Here is a 17770-nt window from a genome sequence, read left to right as displayed (position 1 = left end):
ATCAACCTGGTATTATACTGTGATAAAATATACAACTGAAGACGTAAAGGGCTGTAAATTTGTATGATTCAATTTTCAGAGTTGCTTGAAATCTATTTTTGAAAGGATTCTGAGAATAAAATTTGCACTAGAGAACCTCAGAAAAATACTGTCATATCAATGGTCATGTTTTCTTTAGCTTTAAGTATTATGCTTGTTCCATGTACACATGTAAAAGTGAACTGTTGGGAGTTCATCCTGAAGTTGTTCTGGTCTCTTGTATTGCTTCACATGGTGAGAATCTGTTCACTACTATGTGCACATAAACATGTATACGAGGTGGGCTCGACTGTACAAAATCCTGGACACCTTAGTTTGCACAAGGAAGTTAATGATACATCATTGTATATTGAAACTGTGTGTGGGGGTACATTTAGGCATATGTGCCACAGGTAACATGGATTGTACTGCGACAATTGTGGCATACAGACTTGGAGGTTGTACCACTACAGACAGGCTATCCTTGTATCCTAGAGATCTACCGTGAATAGAGGAGAACCCCTTGAGCTGAGAACACCTGATAAAGCTAAAGTAGATTAGATGACACGCATCAAATTAACAGTGCTCTGCGGTATTGTCAAGCAACAAAACACAACATTATGCTCCAGTGCTCTACAGCTCACTGAAACCATTGATTGTGGCTATTGATAGCTGATATAGCCGTCTGTACGACTGCAGGGACTAGCGCTGAATACGCTACGGTCAATACAGAAAGGTAAGGTGATTTAGGTAGCCAGGTACCGAGGAACAAACAGGTGTTGTTGGCTGCGTGTAGTATTTAATACTGCCCAATGTACAAGTACAAAGGTATTAATGTCATCCTGAAGAGATGAACCGCTTCTAAGACTTTTATGTTTCATCAGTTTCAGTCAGATAGATCAGTGCACAGAGCAAAATGGATCTTAAAACAGTATTACCTTAATTCCTCAATATTTTCGAATATGCAAGAGTAAAGTCTGATGTGATTTGTGCAATTTTTGTAATTTGATTTTTCAAACAAAGACTTCATTGGTAGGGTTTACCAATTTTAGCACTTCACAAAAAGTATAATTTTATCAGTCTGAAAAGAATAATGCCCTCAGAATACACTGAACTAGACATCTTGAAAACATCGAAAAAGGTTGAAGAATCACAGTATTTGCCTCTCTGATTCACTCAGCCAAGTTTAACATACATGTAAGCAAACTGATGACATACATGTAAGTCAAAGTGTCCATGAGTAAGACATGCTTTTTACCAGGTATTCCCATACAGGTATAATATGTACACATATACAGCAGCATAGTAATACCAACTTACATGTATAACCAGCTCAGTATGATATCCTATCGTGATCTAAGCAGAAGTTTGGAGTTCAAGATTTGGGTTTGTAGTTCCACTAGCATAAATGAGTGTGCTTGTTTCTGTATTTTTCCATCTTCACCTTTCACACTACAACAGTGGTGCATTCACCATGTATTAAGGCAGTCACTGCTAATGTTACCTCTGGCAGAGTTGCCATATTAAGTGTGGCTTGTGTACTACATGTAGTAAGCAGGAAGTTAAGTATTCAGTTCTTGTTGACATGATAAGTGTAGCAGCTTCAGTGTTCATTCATCCTCATGCCATAATGAGAAATTACCAGAGCACGAACTAACCTCACACTCACATAAAAAGCCTTATGTGGTATTTTTGCAAAAATGTTTTTAGGTCCTACATACTAAACTATAATTTGTCAGCAGTTTGTATGAACATGTGAACAAGAACTTAGAATTTAACCTGCTTACCTGTTCAGCGGGGTCCTTTAATTAAAGTGCTGGCTCACTGCGACTACTTCTAGACCTTGAACAAAGAGGTTCTGTGGTCAAATCCAGCTCTTACTGCTTTGGGTGCGGCTTTAAATTTGGAGGTATGTCGAGTGATGGTTACTCAGGTCACTGTGATTTCCCCCACCCATAGACCTGAGCACAGTCACATGAGTGAAAAAGTGTTGAACATGGCATAAAACACCTCTCAAATAAATTAATAAATAAACAAGGTACTTATTAAACACTGCAATACCATATATGTGTATGTGTGAAAGCTGTTATGATAGTAATGTTTAAGAAATTCATAATGTTTTATTTGGCTGATCCATTGCCATGAACACGAAGTCTCATTCTATCTTGGACAGGTTGTAATTTCCTGTGTCTCAACATTTGTAGAATGATAATAGACAATCACGCATACATTTGAGTACGTGTATGTGGAACGTATGTTCCAGTTTGTAGGGTCAGATTGAAATAGCCCATTGTGTATGTTCAGATTGAAATAGCCCAGTCTCCTGCACGTTACTGGGGGATAATAGCCAGCATAAAAGATGTGTTTACACAGCGTATATGTGGATATGCGTGCAGACATGATATGTACTGATTGTTAGGAACCTATTTGTTGATATACCCCTGTTTAAGGAGATTAGAAATGGTATGACTCAACATGTACATAGGATAGGGGTTATTACTTTCATTTTAATATAAGACATACATTCAGCACCCTTCCAAGGCATTTTGTGCAAATTCTTTATACGTTTAATTTTTTCTTTTTTTATAAATTATTGAGTAAGTAATTAGAGCAATCTACTTTCACATATTTGGAAGTCTGTTTTTAATTTGTAAAACTCAAATGTATTCATCACCTGCATTATTAAGGAGAATTATCATCTTGTTTTCTTCTGCTTGATTTTCACTCCTTTTGCAATTTGCAGCATTTAATAGCTTTATTAAAGTCAAGAGGATTGTTAGAGAGCATGGGAAAGGAAATTGGTTTACTTTGGGAACTGTGGTTTTCTCAACCTTTAAACCTGACTGCTATCATATTTAATAGTCAAATATTCTTAAGTATGACATGAGACATTAATCAAATAAATAAAATACTTTCTTCTGTAATATAGCGATATCTGAAGATACACATTGTTGCCATCTTCATGTAAAATAAACATGCAGCTATGAATATAAGGGGAAAATCTTTAATAGTATAAGACTAATATAAGTTAAGTGTTTCTTTTCCTTGTGCTTGTTTCAGAATGACCGTGTTAAGGCGCTTATCCGTGAGGCAGAGGAGAGGGCTGAGGCCTCAGAACTTCAGGTTAATGCCATCTCTACACAGTACAGGGATCTCCTACAGCAGAAACAGGTAAAGAGCCAGCACCTCAATGCATAATTTCCACAGCGTGGAAATGTCTTATACTCTAGTATTTGGCATATTGAGTATAAGGCCATCTCCATTTAGTGTAATGTTAAATCTCCAGTGAGCACAATGTCATCACCGTTCTCAACTTAGTGTGGCAGTCTCACACATCAAGGTCTTATTCGTTGAGCACTCTCAATCTAGTATGGGAGTGTCCCACATCAAGGTGTTGTTCATTGAACACTCTCTCTCTAGTACGGAAGTCTTACACATCAGACTGTTGTTCATTGAGTGCTTCCTTGTGTGGACGTCTCCTGCATCAAGGTGTTGTTTGTTGAGCACTCTCTGTCTAGTACAGAAGTCTCATGCATCAAACTGTTGTTCATTGAGTACTCCCTTGTGTGGACGTCTCCTGCATCAAGGTGTTATTTGTTGAGCACTCTCTGTCTAGTACAGAAGTCTCATGCATCAGAATGTTGTTCATTGAGTACTCCCTTGTGTGGGCATCTCCTGCATCAAGGTGTTGTTCAGTGAACACTCTCTACATGTATCTAGTATGTGAGTCTCCCACATAAAGGTGTTGTTCGTTGAGCACTCTATCTCTAGCCCGGAAGTTTCACACATGAGTGTTGTTCATTGAGTCTCACCTTGTCTGTGAGTCTCCCGCATCAAGGTGTTGTTCATTGAGCACTCTCTTTCTAGTATGGGAGTCTCCCACATCAAGTTGTTCTTCATTGAGCACTCTGTCTCTAGTACAGAAGTCTCATACATCAGACTGTTGTCCATTGAGCACTTCCTCATGTGGGCGTCTCCCGCATCAAGGTGTTGTTCATTGAGCACTTCCTCATGTGGGCGTCTCCCGCATCAAGGTGTTGTTCATTGAACACTCTCTACATGTATCTAGTATGGGAGTCTACCACATTAAGGTGTTGTTCATTGAGCGCTCTGTCTATTATGGGAGTCTCCCACATCAAGGTGTTATTCATTGAGCACTCTCCATCTAGTATGGGAGTTTCCCACATCAGGCTGTTGTTCATTGAGCACTACTTAGTATTGGCGTCTCCTACACCATTCAGGACTCTCACACATCAAGCTGCTGGTCGTGAGGTACTCACATTTAGTATGGAAGTCTCTTATTAACCAGTTGTTCAGTAATCTTAGTTATTATTTTCCACATAGCACAAAGATTCCTTTTGAAATAGTTTGTTACTGAGAACAAGATTTGTAATACTTACTTTGCATCATTTCAGGACGAGATTAAAGAGTTGAAACAGAAACATCATGAGATGTTGGAATCCCAAATGAACTCTCAGCGAGACAGCGAGGATGACTCTCACAGTCACATGACCTACCACTCGACCTATACTAGATCTACAGGTGTAGCAAATACAGGTAAATCTTATGTTGAGGATGTGGTAAACACTCCATCAGGTATTGTGCCAACTCACTGATCATGTCTGGTTTTATTAAATGAGCATGCTTTCAATGCTTTGAAGCCTATTTTGCACACATGCTGTTAATGACAATCTGGGTCGCCCTCAGTATTGTGTGAGTAACTGTTAATTCCTGCCGTTATCATCATCAACATACCAAAGGTTCTTGAAGACTACAGGTACCTTGACCAAACTTCTGCTAAATAGTCTATAATTGAATGTGTGATTTTTATCTCCTTATGTCCCTGATGTCAACTTTTTGTCTATTTAGATAAGTTCTTGCTATGAAATAGATTGAGATTTTGTGACTTGATTACACCATGAGAGATTAGAGTAACATCTCACAATACACAGAACCATACAACCTTTAATATCCTTTGTATAAATAGAGCTGGTATGGCACAGGTAATTATTTTTCTCGTCAGGTGAGCCATGGGTTAAGCAGCTCATTATGTAGTGTACTGTGCCTATAAGTTTTAGTGATGGATGCTTTCTCAGATCTTGCTGTTTAAGTATCTTGATTGATGAGCTGTTGACTGACTCCTTTACACCTGGAGAATGTTATTGTGTTACGGCCTACTATTCCTTAAGACCGATGAACCGCCCTTCAGGATTGCTGGAGCAAGTGATATTCTTGAAGCTCATTATATCTTTTGTATGCTGAGTACTTTCTTAGAGTGGGATTTTCAATAAATGTGCCATTCAGAAAGTTAGTAAGTGATACTAGTCCACATGAATGATAGTTAATATGGTTGCAGAAGCATTTGGCATCATTAGTTTTAAGTTATGCTGAGTATTACTTTTGTTACTAACTTCATGATTTCATCTGCAACTTACAATATGTAGTATGTTACGGTTTACCTTTGGCGTCAGATTAGGGGTTAGATAAATTGATCTGATTTTGATAGAGGTTGCCAATAAGTAGAGGTGTTTTTAGATTTGTGTCCCTGGCCGAGTTGACAGCGGGGCTGGTGAGGGAGTGTTTGACTAAGATTGCAGTAAGGAACAGCTGTAATAGTCAGGATATGGTTGCTAAGCAACAGCTGTCCTCACCAATGTTTGCATAGTATAAGCTCTCCAATACTGCTTTTTGATTGGAGGTCGCTGGGCGTTTGTTGGGTTTGCCTGACACTTGTTGAATTTACAACAGGGGTATTGATTGTGTTTTATGCATAGTCTCTACACTTGGCTGTCAGGTTGGCCTGAAAACTGCCGTTCCAAAGTAATCCTGGCAGTACTTTGAACTCGGTTATCAGAAAAGATTAGAAAAAAAATTAAGCTTTTTTATTGATCTTTAGAAAGTTTACACAGCGTGAGAATATCATACTAAGTTAACCAACTGTGTCCCATTGAGTCCTGTATTGGTACTTTATAATTAAACATTTTATTGAATGTTTATTATCTTAACAGCAGACTTCAGCTTCAACTAAACCACAATTGCAAACATATATCTTGCATAATTTCATACCTATTTTAGAATCTTCTAGGTGTAAAGTCTAATCAAGATGTTGGAAACCTATTTTCCTAGATGAAAGTAGGCTGTTCTTCTGTTCTTGAGAAACCTGCACTATTCTGTCTTACACATGGATGTGCATATGGTTGGAATGTACCCAGCTCCATAATGTCTCTTATTATATGGTCACGTGTCAGAATAAAACTGGCAGATGATAAATTTGCAGTAGCACCCTGGAAAACTCTTTAAAAAATAAAAAGTTTTATTTTATGTGTTGGGGGAAGGGAGGGTCTGTTTTGATTTTGTTCCACAATCTGAAAGTTATCTAATAATTTGAACAGTTTTAGAAAGGGTGCATCTTTAGTGACACGGACAAATCATATTTAATATCATTTTTATTATAAATGTGTGCATAAATTCCTCTGAAAAAAGTGCTGTAGTGGTTGAAAGGGTTGAAGATTTACAGTAGGTTATTTATTTATTTGATTGGTGTTTTACGCAGTACTCAAGAACATTTCACTTACACAACAGCAGCAAGCATTATAGTGGGAGGAAACCAGGCAGATCCTGGCAGAAACCCACAACCATCCGCAGGTTGCTGGCTGACCTTCCCACGTACGGCTGAAGAGGAAGCCAGCATAACCGGGACTTGAACTCACAGTGCAGTAAGTTATTAATCAGTGCGTCATACCTAGGGTTCTAATGATACTTTGTAGTTACAGTAATTTTTTTGTTGTTGTTTTTGGGAAATGAGTTAATTTCCATAATATTATCAAAAGTAGCACACAGGCTATGTGTGCTTGGTTAGGCTTATAATAGGGAGCTGTAGTGTGTGAGAAGTTAGGATGAACAGGTTATAGAGAGAGGTTTACCTGAGCGGGTTGGCCCTGAAACAGGAAACTCCTTCTCTGAGACAGGAAGTCACCCAACTGTATAGACACTCGAACAAAGCACTGACCCACATATCCCACAGAATAAAGCCTTTTTTACCTACATTCTGTCTGTGTTAAAAGGTCTGGTAGAGTTTGTTCATAGAGCTGACTGTGGTACATGATGCATTTAGTGATGGTAGTGTATTGTATATATTAAAGTAGAATAGAACTTTGTCTTTTAGGCTTGTATTTCATAACATTTTTGTGATATACATGACTCGGTACAGGTATACATGTATGTATGTATGTGTGGTTAAAAGGTGCATGGGACATTAACCATAAGAAGTGGTAATTCTGTCATGATCATAGTGGAGGATCATCACCCGAAAAGTACAACTCGCTGAGCTGAAACGTAAAACTCGCTGAGCAGAAAAGGAAAAATTCACTGAGCTGAAAAATAAAAACTCAATGAGCTGAGAAGTAGTACCCAATAAGTTGAAAAGTAAAACTTCATGAGCTGGAAAGACAAATTTCAGCTGAAATATAAAACATGAAACTCACTGGGCTGAAAACTCAATGACAGCAATAAAGCACTGATAGAGTGATATGTAGAAGCTGTGAATCTTTAAAAATGTGCAGCAAGATCTTTACTAGTCACTGTTACAACAAGTATACAGGGCACATGTTGGTTTGGTGTTCCAGAGTGCACATAGTTTTTCTTTTCTAGACTGTAGCATACATGTAGTAACAAATAAATCATGCTGTAGTGGATAGATAGCCAAAAATAAACTAATTAGACCATAGGCCAAGTTCAGGTTCAATTTTCAAATCTCCTTTTTGTCACAATTGCCTGTCATGAGAATCATCAGTTGAAAGAAGAATATCAGATTTTCTCTGGTCTTTTTGTAAATTGAAACAAATTCTGTTTTGAAATGCCAAAAGTGCATTGAGGTTTATAATTTTAATTACATTATAATCTATGCTGTAAACAAGATTTTCTTATATATATATATATATATATATATATATATATATATATATATATATATACATGTACATTTTAAATTTATAATTTCCATTTAAAAATCAAATTTTTAATCTAATAAATGACAAAATATTGAACAAATCTATTACCAGTATACCTGGTCAATTTTCATTTCAACCCTTTTGCCCAACCTTGGTAGGATCATCTCTTCCACCTCCTCCCTGAGATCTGATTGTTAACCCTTGTGTGTGTGGTTTATTACAGGTAGCTCTGAGCTCTTCCCTGGGGACGACCTTGACTTTGGGGACTCTATCTCAATGCAGCATGAAATTAACCGGCTCAGTAAGGAAGTTCAGCGACTGCAGTCTGAGAACACCCACTGGAAGAGGATGGCTGCAGAAGCTGTAAGACACTCTCTTCATAGCCAATCCTCGACATTTATCATGTTGTAAAAATGTACGAAGGATTTATTGTCTGAGAGATACTGATGACACTATATCCCACTGTCACATAGGCTGATGTACAAAGTCCTTCTGCACACCTGGAATCCATCTTTTAAGCTGTTGCAGATGCAGTTAGGGGTGTCTTTCAAGTGATTACTTCAGTATGCAGTCGACTGACTGTTTCTTCAGACATGTGTTAACATGCCGCCTGCTTTTTGTGTTATTTTTCTGTTTTCTGGCAGCTTTGGTGACTGCCATTTGTCACTGTCAATTTCTCAGGTTGGTTCCAGGCAGTTTGGTTTGCTCCACCATTAAACCTGGTGGCAGCTGTTTATGTGAAAAGTTTTTTCAGTATGGAATAGAAGATCATTCATATAAATCAATTAAATATAAATTTTCTCACATTTGCCATTTATGCTTGCACCACATTGTCCCATACATTTGATAACAATACCATAACAGTCTCATATGGTTGCTGTTTTTTTACATTTGTGGCCACTGTGTCATTTGTGCTTACACTGTGCTCTCTCACCGTTGGACACCATGTGATTGATGTATACACATCACAGAGTTTGATTTTGTTTTCTCACATTTGCACATATTATCATTTCTGCTCTGACTGTCACATAGTTAGTTGTTCCTTTACATCTGGTCAGAGCTATAGTTTGCTCCAGAGGCATTTAGGAGTTGGTCTCATGAACAAGACTATAAATTGCATTGCTTATGGATAACTGACTTCTTCATCTATTGTTGACAGTGTTTCCATTTTGTTCCTGTAACGTTTTCAAACCATGGATGAAGTTTGCTAGATATATTCAAGAGCAATATGTTTGATCTTGTTAGTATTAAACAAGAAGCTTGTCAGTTTTTGTGTAAACACATTTGGGACATTAATATCAGGTCTATTTAAGATTTGTTTTCAATCTGTTCGATTCTTCTTTGGCAACCTCATCTTTTACGCAGTTCATCCTATGGAAGGCTGTTTTGCAGTGGGCTGAAATCTGAACTTTGTGTGCTTGTAGAGGTGACAAACTAGTTAGATAAATACAGTTTTTTAAATAAGTTCTTAGCTTGCAGACATATTTGATAAATGCAGGGTCATTTGTGCCAAGTCCCGAGATAAAACCTAGCTGTCAGACATTGATGGGAGAGTTAACATTTACTGGGGCCGGACGGCTAGTTGCTAAGGACATCAAGAATGTAGTTAGACACGGCAAACATAGACGGGCTGTTTATCAGTTGCAGTAGCGTAGCCCTGGCTAAGTGTTCTTTGGTCAGACTTCTTAGTTGTGGGTCGGGCGGGAGAGACAGGTACGGCCTGGCACAAGAAATCTTAAATGATAGCAACTAAATGGGGACACGATTAAATCTGGAGCTATCAGTGACTTCTTTCCTTGGCTGCGTACAAACTTGTGACTGTAGAAGAGTTTAGCTAGCAACACACATATGTCTGATCTTCCTTCTTCATAACAGCGTGCCACAGACGCTTGGTAGTACAGGATTAATTATTTATATACATACTGGGAACACTGTCTTGCCTGATGTATATATATATATATAAATATGCTTTCCCTAAAAAGGGGGGTTTGTGTTTGGTGAGGAAAAACGTGCGTTTATAACTTGTCCACTGAAGGAATAGCTGTCAGATGGTACATACTGGAGAGCTGGGTGTATCGCTGGCAGGCTGTGTCGATCGTCATGGTCCCTGACCAAACAGCGCTGAATTCAGACTCTGTACTGTTTGTATGTGAGTATTTAGTCATTGTGTGATATCTCCTTAGATCTCTTAGGTCTTTTGATAAACCAATGGGTTTTTTTGAACATGCCTCCACCAAAATCATAAAAATGTGTGTTTGTGGCATTTGATTTGCTGTGTTATGTTGTATTTACATGTACTTGCAGAAACCAGCGATCCATGTACATCGACTAGTGTTGTTTGTGTTAAAAGCTGTTACTGTAATCAGTGATAGTTTTGACATTTGTAGAAAGCATATGAATATGGAAACTCAATATTCTATAGCTAACCACTGAATACATTTATTCATGTTGCAGTAGTTTAATTTAGAATATACCACAGATGTTAGATAACTGTGGTTTTCTGATAGTTCAGTTAAAATCAGCTTTGAATTGATACTAATATATACAGTGTATGTAGCCATTTTCATTTTTGGTCTTTTGCTGTCTTGTCTTAAGACATACATGTACATCTACTGGTCCTAGTATTTGTTTATTTTTGAGACAACTCTAGTCAGGAAAACAATTCATTCACACTTACATGTACAGTTGTCACACTGTAATATAAGGAAATATTTGTTTGGACAGCCAGAACTAAGGTCTTTTGGTAGTTTGATACTCAAAAAGCCCTGAATACAGATTTCAGTTCAGAAATGAAAGGTTTGGGTTATACAGTTTTCAAGAATGATGACCTGATCATCTTCCGCTTTGTGTGATTTCAGAGTTGATTATATCGTAGTGGTTTGTGTACAAATCTACTTTACTAAGATTGTTCATGGCCACATGTGGTTTTTGCCAGTTAGGCTCATGTTTGTGGTTAACCGTTGGATGTGTCCCATATACCCACTGTCTGGTATTACCATATGCTCAATACCAAGACTCTGCACATGCAGAGAACAAGTAAATAATCTGTGTATAAGAGTGAAACACCTGGTGAGTTCTCAACACAGACCACTCTGGTTCAGTCTGCTCAGGTGGGTCAGGTGTATTCCTGTATATCTGTGTTTGATCCTCCTGCACTAGCTAACCTGCGCGGGTAACTGTTGTTTTGACTGTCGTCTTTACAACTTTAATTCTTCTTTTATGACACAGTTTACTTTAGGAACTGGAATTTTGTTAAGATCCATCCTTTTGTTGGGAAAATTATATATTTCTAAGGCTAATGGTATTGCAAAATATCATCTATTTTTTGATGTTCATAATCACTTCCCTTTAGAAACTCCTTTGTAAAGATCACCTTAAAATCTTTAGCTACAGCCAGTGAAGGGGCTTCACATAGGTATACATGAGTGTTAAGTTTAAATCAGCTGAAGCCCAGAACTGTGCACAATTCCCTCGTAGGGTTCTACCCTGGTGACCTCACATTTAGGCCATGTGCCGGGTGGGAATGCCCCAAACCTTGGCGGGTGCTGGAGTGGTTGGCCAGCTTACCTGAACTCGCATTGGGCGTGGGTTGACCTACTTCTGATTTTGGCTCTGATTGCTCAATACCTGGTTTCACAATCAGGCTCCTCAGGTGAGATAGTTTTTAGGTGTGTGAGGTCTTGAGATCAGGAAACAGGTGTTTCAGGGACAAGCTGAGGTAAGGACCAGTCTCAGTCTCATCTAGACAGCTAATATACTGGTGATTTAGTCCCCAGGTAAACCTGAATTCAGTTCATTGAGGTGTGTGTCTATGGTGTAAGCCTCTAGTAGGTTTTATGTAAATAAGAAAGTGCTCTTCAGGTACAGTTATTTCCTGCCTATTAGGTGCATCTGTTCTGCAGTGACATGCTGATATAGTACAGGTATGTGATGGTTTATTTTGAGTCTTCCTGTGTTGGGAGGAAGTTGTGCTTTGAGACCATTTGATGTTGAATGTGACCAATCATCGACACAAATCACATGTGGTCTGTTGGCCTTGCAAAATTACCTGGCAGAGGTAAGGTATGAAGTAGGCCATTCATTTTGTGGGAGAGAGTCCAAGTGGTAGACGTGGGAGTGCTGGGTACCTGACTCCCAAACAAAATATAATAGCCCTCGTCAGAATCAGTACCCTTCTGGGTCAGATTTTGAATTGCATAACATCATATTGTTGAAAAATATTTTCAAGATAAGCCCAGACCAATTGTATGTTACTTTTTGTTATATTTTGCAAAGTAGGATGTTAATTTTGTGACATTAAAACTTCTGTGTTTTATTTTTAAATGTAAGCAGAGATTTATGTAATATACTTTCAGCCACTGATGTCTTTTTCTTGTGGCTCATGAGTACATCTACCTTTCTAGGCTTTCAGTTGAAGGTGTGGTGTAAGCCATCACATTTCGCTCACTGCTGTGCAATGTTAGGATTTGTGATTAGGTTAGGGATGTTTTTGTAAAGGAAAGGTGAAGATCTCACATAGAAAAAAAGAACTGTGTCTTGAGTATACATTTTTGGGGGGGGGGGGAGGGTGTGTGGAGGCAAATTCTATTTAAGCATTTTAAGGATATGTGGTGATGAGCTGATCTGCTGTAATTCTTCAACTTTTTGGACCCGTTCCGATAGCACAGTTGGTAGAGTGTCCGCTTCAGGAGGCAGTAGATCCAGGGTCAGTCCTGGGTCAGGTCACACCTGAGGCTTTAAAAGAGGAAGTTGTAACTTTCTCGCTTGGTGTTCAGTCAGACGGAGGGGCTTCCTGCAACAAGGAGGCACATGACATGCACTCTAAGGACTCCTTCGTCGTCATATGATTGCAAAGTTGTTAAGTACGACGACGCTAAACCCCAAGCACCCACTCACTGAACCTTTTCGCATGTTTGTAATCTGTTTATTCCAGCATATTCTGAAGTCATTGTAGACTGTTCAAATTGTACTTTTTGTGAAACTCTGAAATTGGCTGATCCAACCAGTGTAGTTTTTTCTCCAAAATTAAATGTGCATAAATTGTACTGAAAGTTGCTCTTTTTTATGCAAAAAGTTTAAGGAATGATCGTATATCTCACAACATGAGTTCCACCATAATGCTGACTGCCATTGTATAAGTGAAATATTACGGCATAAAACACCATTCAAATAAATAAATAAATAAATCACAGCATGAGTTGTCTTAATATAAGCTCATGAAGAATGCAAATTTTATGATTTAAAAAAAAAGACAACAAATAATAAGACTTTAGTTATTTCAGGAGAGGGCTGGAAACCGAAAAATTGCTTTTTTGTTCTGACGTTCTTGGTCACTGGAAATCAACTTTCAGTTTGGAATTCTTACAACATGGAATATGTCATGTTAGATAAACTGGAAGCACAACTCACAACTCGCATCACTTGTACTTCACACTCACAAGGCTAAAATGTAAAACAGTGTTTGTGTGATGTCAGCAGAAACAGCTATGTTCATGAGTTGTAGAAATAACTGGTTTGTTCACTGATTTGTGCCTGATTTGTTAAAATTGATTACACAGCAGCGCTTTCAATTTTTTTCAATGTGTGCGGTGATGATTTCTTTGAATTCTGATATGTCAGTTATGCAACATCACAAAAATAAAAGAGTGTGGATTTTAAACTTTATCGATGCACGTATGCATTGTCTTTTCTTTTATTTATTTGATTGGCGTTTTAAGCCGTACTCAAGAATATTTCACTTATATGGCAGCCAGCATTATGCTGGGAGGAAACTGATGACTATCTGCAGGCTGCTGGCAGACCTTCTCACGTATGGCCGGAAAGGAAGCCAGCATGAGCTGGTCTTGAACTCACAGCGACAGCATTAGTGAGAGACTTTTGCGTAATTACGCTGAGCTAGTGAACTAAAGAACTCTTTTCCTTAAGAATTTAAGTAATATTCACGTGTAATCCTGCAGTGTACCTGATTTACTGAAATAATGTATATTAAAGCCTTTACATAGCAATGGGGTTTTTTTTTTTTTGCGTTTTTTTTTTTTGTTCTTATTAGATCTGTAGGTTAACAAGTGTCATCCAGATATTTTTTAAAATAGTGAGGCAGTAATCTGAAGTAGTTTCCAGATTTTCAAACATTGTATGAAAATGAAATCCAGTATAATGTTTTGAACAAATAATCTTGGTTCAGTTAATCAGACCGTTGATAAACTTGTGGTTGATAATGCACACACCTGCTCTGGCTTGATTGTAGGCTGTCAGCAAATCACAGATTAAATAGACATTCAACTATATATATACAATGTATACATGGACAAGTTAGCGGTTTAGGGTTGAACAAAAAAGGAGGGGCGAATATTTTGCCATATTTATATCTTCATTTGTTTTCAACCCAAATTTTATGTATTTCAGGAATAGTAACTTGCAAATTTTGTCAAATTTGTAAGCTGATTCCTCTATTTCATAGATGCCTCTAAAAATAATGTTGTATGGTTACTAGTGTAACCAGATTTATCCTGTTTGAAACAGACATACAACACATGTTTGTTCAGTTTATGTGTTATTACCATTTCAGTTGGTGTCCACTTTATAATATATTCCTGAGTGGTGGTAGTTTGTAAGCTGTCAAAGCTACATGTAGATCAAACAGTTTTAATAATTCATGGTAATTGTACAGTATCTGTGTGGATTTTTGTGTGATATATGTGTGAAAGCTATGTGAAAAGCTCTCCATTTTCCTGGCCACAGCACATATGGACTTGTTTCTGAATAACAGGCCTGTCTTACACACAGGATATCACAACATCATGATAAAATCATTAACATCATAAATTTAGCAGTACAAATTACTTTTACTCAGTCAGGTGAAATCAATAAAGCATGTTAAAATATATACAACAAACATGCTCTTCAATTTTATTGCACATAAATATGTTGGAACTTATGCTGTCACATATTATGGACATGTAGCATGGATACTGCATTTAGCAGCATATATTTGTGACATTAAAATTTGCAAACATATATGTACATATTATTACATAAATGTATTGTGGAAGTTTTATCAAACCCTGCGAAGGCTCATATATCTCTTTTTGTGTTAAAACATACATGTATTGTGGAAGTTTTATCAAACTCTACCAAGGATCATAAATCTTTTTTGTGTTAACACAGACATGTATGGTGGAAGTTTTATCAAACTCTGCCAAGGATCATATATTTCTTTTTGTGATAAAACATACATGTATTGTGGAAGTTTAATCAAAGTCAGCCAATGATCCTATATCTCTTTTTGTGTTAAAAACATACATGTATTGTGGAAGTTTTATCAAACTCTGCCAAGGATCATATATCTCTTCTTGTGTTAAAACATACATGTATTGTGGAAGTTTTATCAAACTCTGCCAGTCCAGCTTATGCTGGCTTCCTCTCCGGCCGTATGTGGGAAGGTCTGCCAGCAACCTGCGGATGGTCGTGGGTTTCCCCCGGGCTCTGCCCGGTTTCCACCCACCATAATGCTGGCCGCCGTCGTATAAGTGAAATATTCTTGAGTATGGCGTAAAACACCAATCGAGTAAATAAATAAATAAATCAAACTCTGCCAAGGATCATATATCTCTTTTTGTGTTAAAACATACATGTATTGTGGAAGTTTTATCAACTCTGCCAAGGATCCTATATCTCTTTTTGTGTTAAAACATACATGTATTGTGGAAGTTTTATTAAACTCTGCCAAGGATCATATATCTCTTTTTGTGTTAAAACATACATGTATTACTTGTTATGCATCCTCATTCAAGTTGGTGAGTTGTTTTGTTCATTTGATAACATCATACCCAATAATCTTTTGTGGAAGCTTTTGAGCCCACAAATACATTAGTCAAGTTTATGAAGCCACTAATACACGTGGTTTGTGTAGTGTGTTGCTTAGTGAATCTGATGCAAGCCTTAAGTGGTGTGGGGGTTCTGTGCGTTTAAGGTGAAGAGGTGCACAGCTCTCCCACCTGTCAGGGATATTGAGGTAGAGCTCCGGTTACCTGGAGTAAAATGACTATATTAACATGTGGGATATGTCCCTGGTTACCCAGAGGGTAAAGTAGCTGTATTAGTGCTGTGGACTAATCTGAGTAGGTCACCCCACCCATCCTCATAGCCCCAACCCCATACCCCCAACCCCCTACCCCTTGGAGATATGGTCTGTCAGGTGTAGGCTCTGAAGGCTGGCCTCAGACAGCTGGGTCAGTTGGCGACAGATTTATATCACTCATAATGGGAGTACTGCTGGGCAAACAGTGGCGAGTTGAACCACAAAGCTGGTGTTTGCTTTCACCTGAGCACTGTGGGCCTACAAGATGGCTGTCTGGTTAAATCCTGACTTCATAAGGGAACCATGTTAAGGTCAGGGAAATTCAGACACATCAACACTGCCAACACGTTCTACCAAGCCTTATATATCTCATTGTTAGTTTGCAATAATTTTCTTATTTTTTCTCACAGTCCAAGGTGCAGACGTGAATCCCATTATATAGTAGGACACCTAGGGTCACGACACTGCATAATTACCCAATGTGCCATGTACCATAATGTACTGTATTTGGTGCATGTTATGTTGCACATACATTGCATGAAGCCAGTTTGAAATTGCTGTTACTTTGAAGATCTCTGCTTCATGTGTAGATATAACTAAAATTTTGTATGTTATCTTGAAATCTCTGAAGCACACCAGCCTCCATCTTTAACTGAACCTACAGTTTATATATAACTATTTAATGTTCAATTGACTTTGACAACAATGACCAACCATAATGTCTTCTGTTGGTGGTGTTTGTTGTGTCATGTCTTGTCAGGAGCATTCTGTGTCTGTGTGCAGCATATTGCAGAGAAACACAAGGGAAAGTCCACTCCCACAAAACTTTGTAATCTCTCTTTATGTCATATAACCTCTTGTATAGATCTTGTCCCCGTGTGTCTTTATATCCCAGCAGTGCCATTTGTAATCATGTGGGCTGCTTAGGTGTTTTGTATAGACCATCTGTCTCAATCTGGGGTTCAATCCTGATTCCAGTCATATGTAAGATTTTTATATGGGTAATTTTGGCACTGCTTTCCTTAGAGCTCTGCATTAGAGGAGTAGTCTCTGCACCTTTGTCAGAAAACTTTGACTTCATGTGGGCATCCTGTTTGGTCTCTTTGGCCTGGGGTTTGAGTGATGCAGCACTGTAAACTTCTCAGCATTGGGTGCGGTAAGCAAAGCATCAATTGTCATATGACGTTAAACTCCAAGCCAAGAAAGACTGCATAGATTGTTTTTGAGACTAATAAAATTAAAATGTCAATATTTGTTGTTAGGGAGGATTGAAGACTGACCTTCTGAGAAAAGATGAAAGCCAGGACATCACTAGACTACAAACTGAAATCAAGGTGAGTGGAAAAGATTCCCTGACATCAACACCACTTTGTATGGGCAAGAAGTGTTTTCAACTATAGTCAACAACATCCCTGTTGTACCTCATGTTGATCAGATAGTTAACAAGGTCCATTGCTTGTCCTCAGTTCCACCTGCTTACCGCCACGTGTATACCTGGTTGTTGTCTTGTGAATTAGAAAAAATTTTCCTTGCCTACAGCCTATAACATTAGTCAGATAAGTAGTAAGTCATACTTGTGTAGATATATTCTTGCTACTAATTATAATAGTTCAGCAGTTCTTAGTGCATGAGTCATGTTATTTCATTTAACATTTAGTTACATATACCAGATCCCACAAAGGGACCTCACATTAGTTAACCTGAGCTGTGAACATTAGCCATC

General features: G+C 38.1%; 1 protein-coding gene across 1 annotated transcript in view; it reads left to right on the top strand.

The window, feature by feature from the left end:
- LOC135468126 (thyroid receptor-interacting protein 11-like) overlaps positions 1-17770 on the top strand; it is a 47888-nt gene that overhangs the window by 10715 nt on the left and 19403 nt on the right. Inside the window, 4 exon segments of the mRNA XM_064746200.1 lie at positions 3079-3189; positions 4434-4575; positions 8191-8330; positions 17310-17381. Of these exon segments, the coding sequence (XP_064602270.1) occupies positions 3079-3189; positions 4434-4575; positions 8191-8330; positions 17310-17381 (465 nt within the window).

The sequence above is a fragment of the Liolophura sinensis genome, chromosome 6, assembly GCF_032854445.1.
Source record: "Liolophura sinensis isolate JHLJ2023 chromosome 6, CUHK_Ljap_v2, whole genome shotgun sequence".
Taxonomy (NCBI): Eukaryota; Metazoa; Mollusca; class Polyplacophora; order Chitonida; family Chitonidae; genus Liolophura; species Liolophura sinensis.
This window is presented reverse-complemented; position numbering and strand designations above follow the sequence as displayed.